Source organism: Tupaia chinensis, unplaced genomic scaffold (assembly GCF_000334495.1).
Source record: "Tupaia chinensis unplaced genomic scaffold, TupChi_1.0 Scaffold000037_15, whole genome shotgun sequence".
NCBI lineage: Eukaryota > Metazoa > Chordata > Mammalia > Scandentia > Tupaiidae > Tupaia > Tupaia belangeri.
Window position 1 is genome coordinate 95,935 of NW_006159473.1, and position 740 is coordinate 96,674.

The window sequence follows — 740 nt, forward strand, 5'->3', positions numbered from 1 at the left end:
CATTCTTCATGGTTATTTTTAAAGTGTCAAAATTAATCATCTTTTATGTTTTACAGAAGATGAACTAAGAAATATGGGACCAGTAGATGCTCAAGTATATCTTGAAGAAATGTCTTGGAATGAAGGTTGGACTGATTTATTTCTCATAACTATAGTGAAGAAAAATATTAGAGATTTGTTTGGAGTATCTTTGCTTAATTCTAAACTTTTTTGATTTCCCTTATCTGACGTTTTGAGTTATTTTCTATCCTAGTTAGATGTTTGGTACATAAGGTTTCCTAAAATGATTTTTGTCTCTGGTTTTTCTATTACTTTGTGTCTTAAGGTAAGTAAAATGAAAGGTAATTTTTCTTTTTTTTCCCCCCAACTTGTCAGAGGGCACATGCACTTGCTAGAGAAAAAGAGGGAACTTGAGAGATGGGGTGGACCATGACACAACCCTGTCTCCATTTCTTCCCTCCTGTCAGGATTTTGGGCATGCTTACATACATGCCTGGAGTGTTTTTCACAACACTGGGTCTGGGACTCAAACTGTGCAGTCAGCCATGTGGGATCTAGCCATCTTAACACCGCACCATTGGCTGGTCCTCCCTTCTTTATTATCTTGACAATTGAGGTGAATTCCTATTAGAATTTTTAAAAATTTTCTCTTTATATGAAATCATAAAGTACCAGGGCAGAGCTTTTAATATTGTACTCTTCTGCTTTAGAGGCTTTATTTTTTTTTTTTTTTTTTTTTT

General features: G+C 34.6%; 1 protein-coding gene across 6 annotated transcripts in view; it reads left to right on the forward strand.

Annotated features, from left to right (window-relative positions):
* The window catches only part of DNAJC24 (DnaJ heat shock protein family (Hsp40) member C24), a 43,190-nt gene that overhangs the window by 38,035 nt on the left and 4,415 nt on the right, over nucleotides 1–740 (forward strand). For all 6 annotated transcript variants that reach the window (XM_006140406.3, XM_006140409.3, XM_006140407.3 and 3 more), the window contains one exon: nucleotides 57–125. In XM_006140406.3, coding sequence (XP_006140468.1) covers nucleotides 57–125 — 69 coding nt within the window. The remainder of the gene's footprint in view (nucleotides 1–56; nucleotides 126–740) is intronic.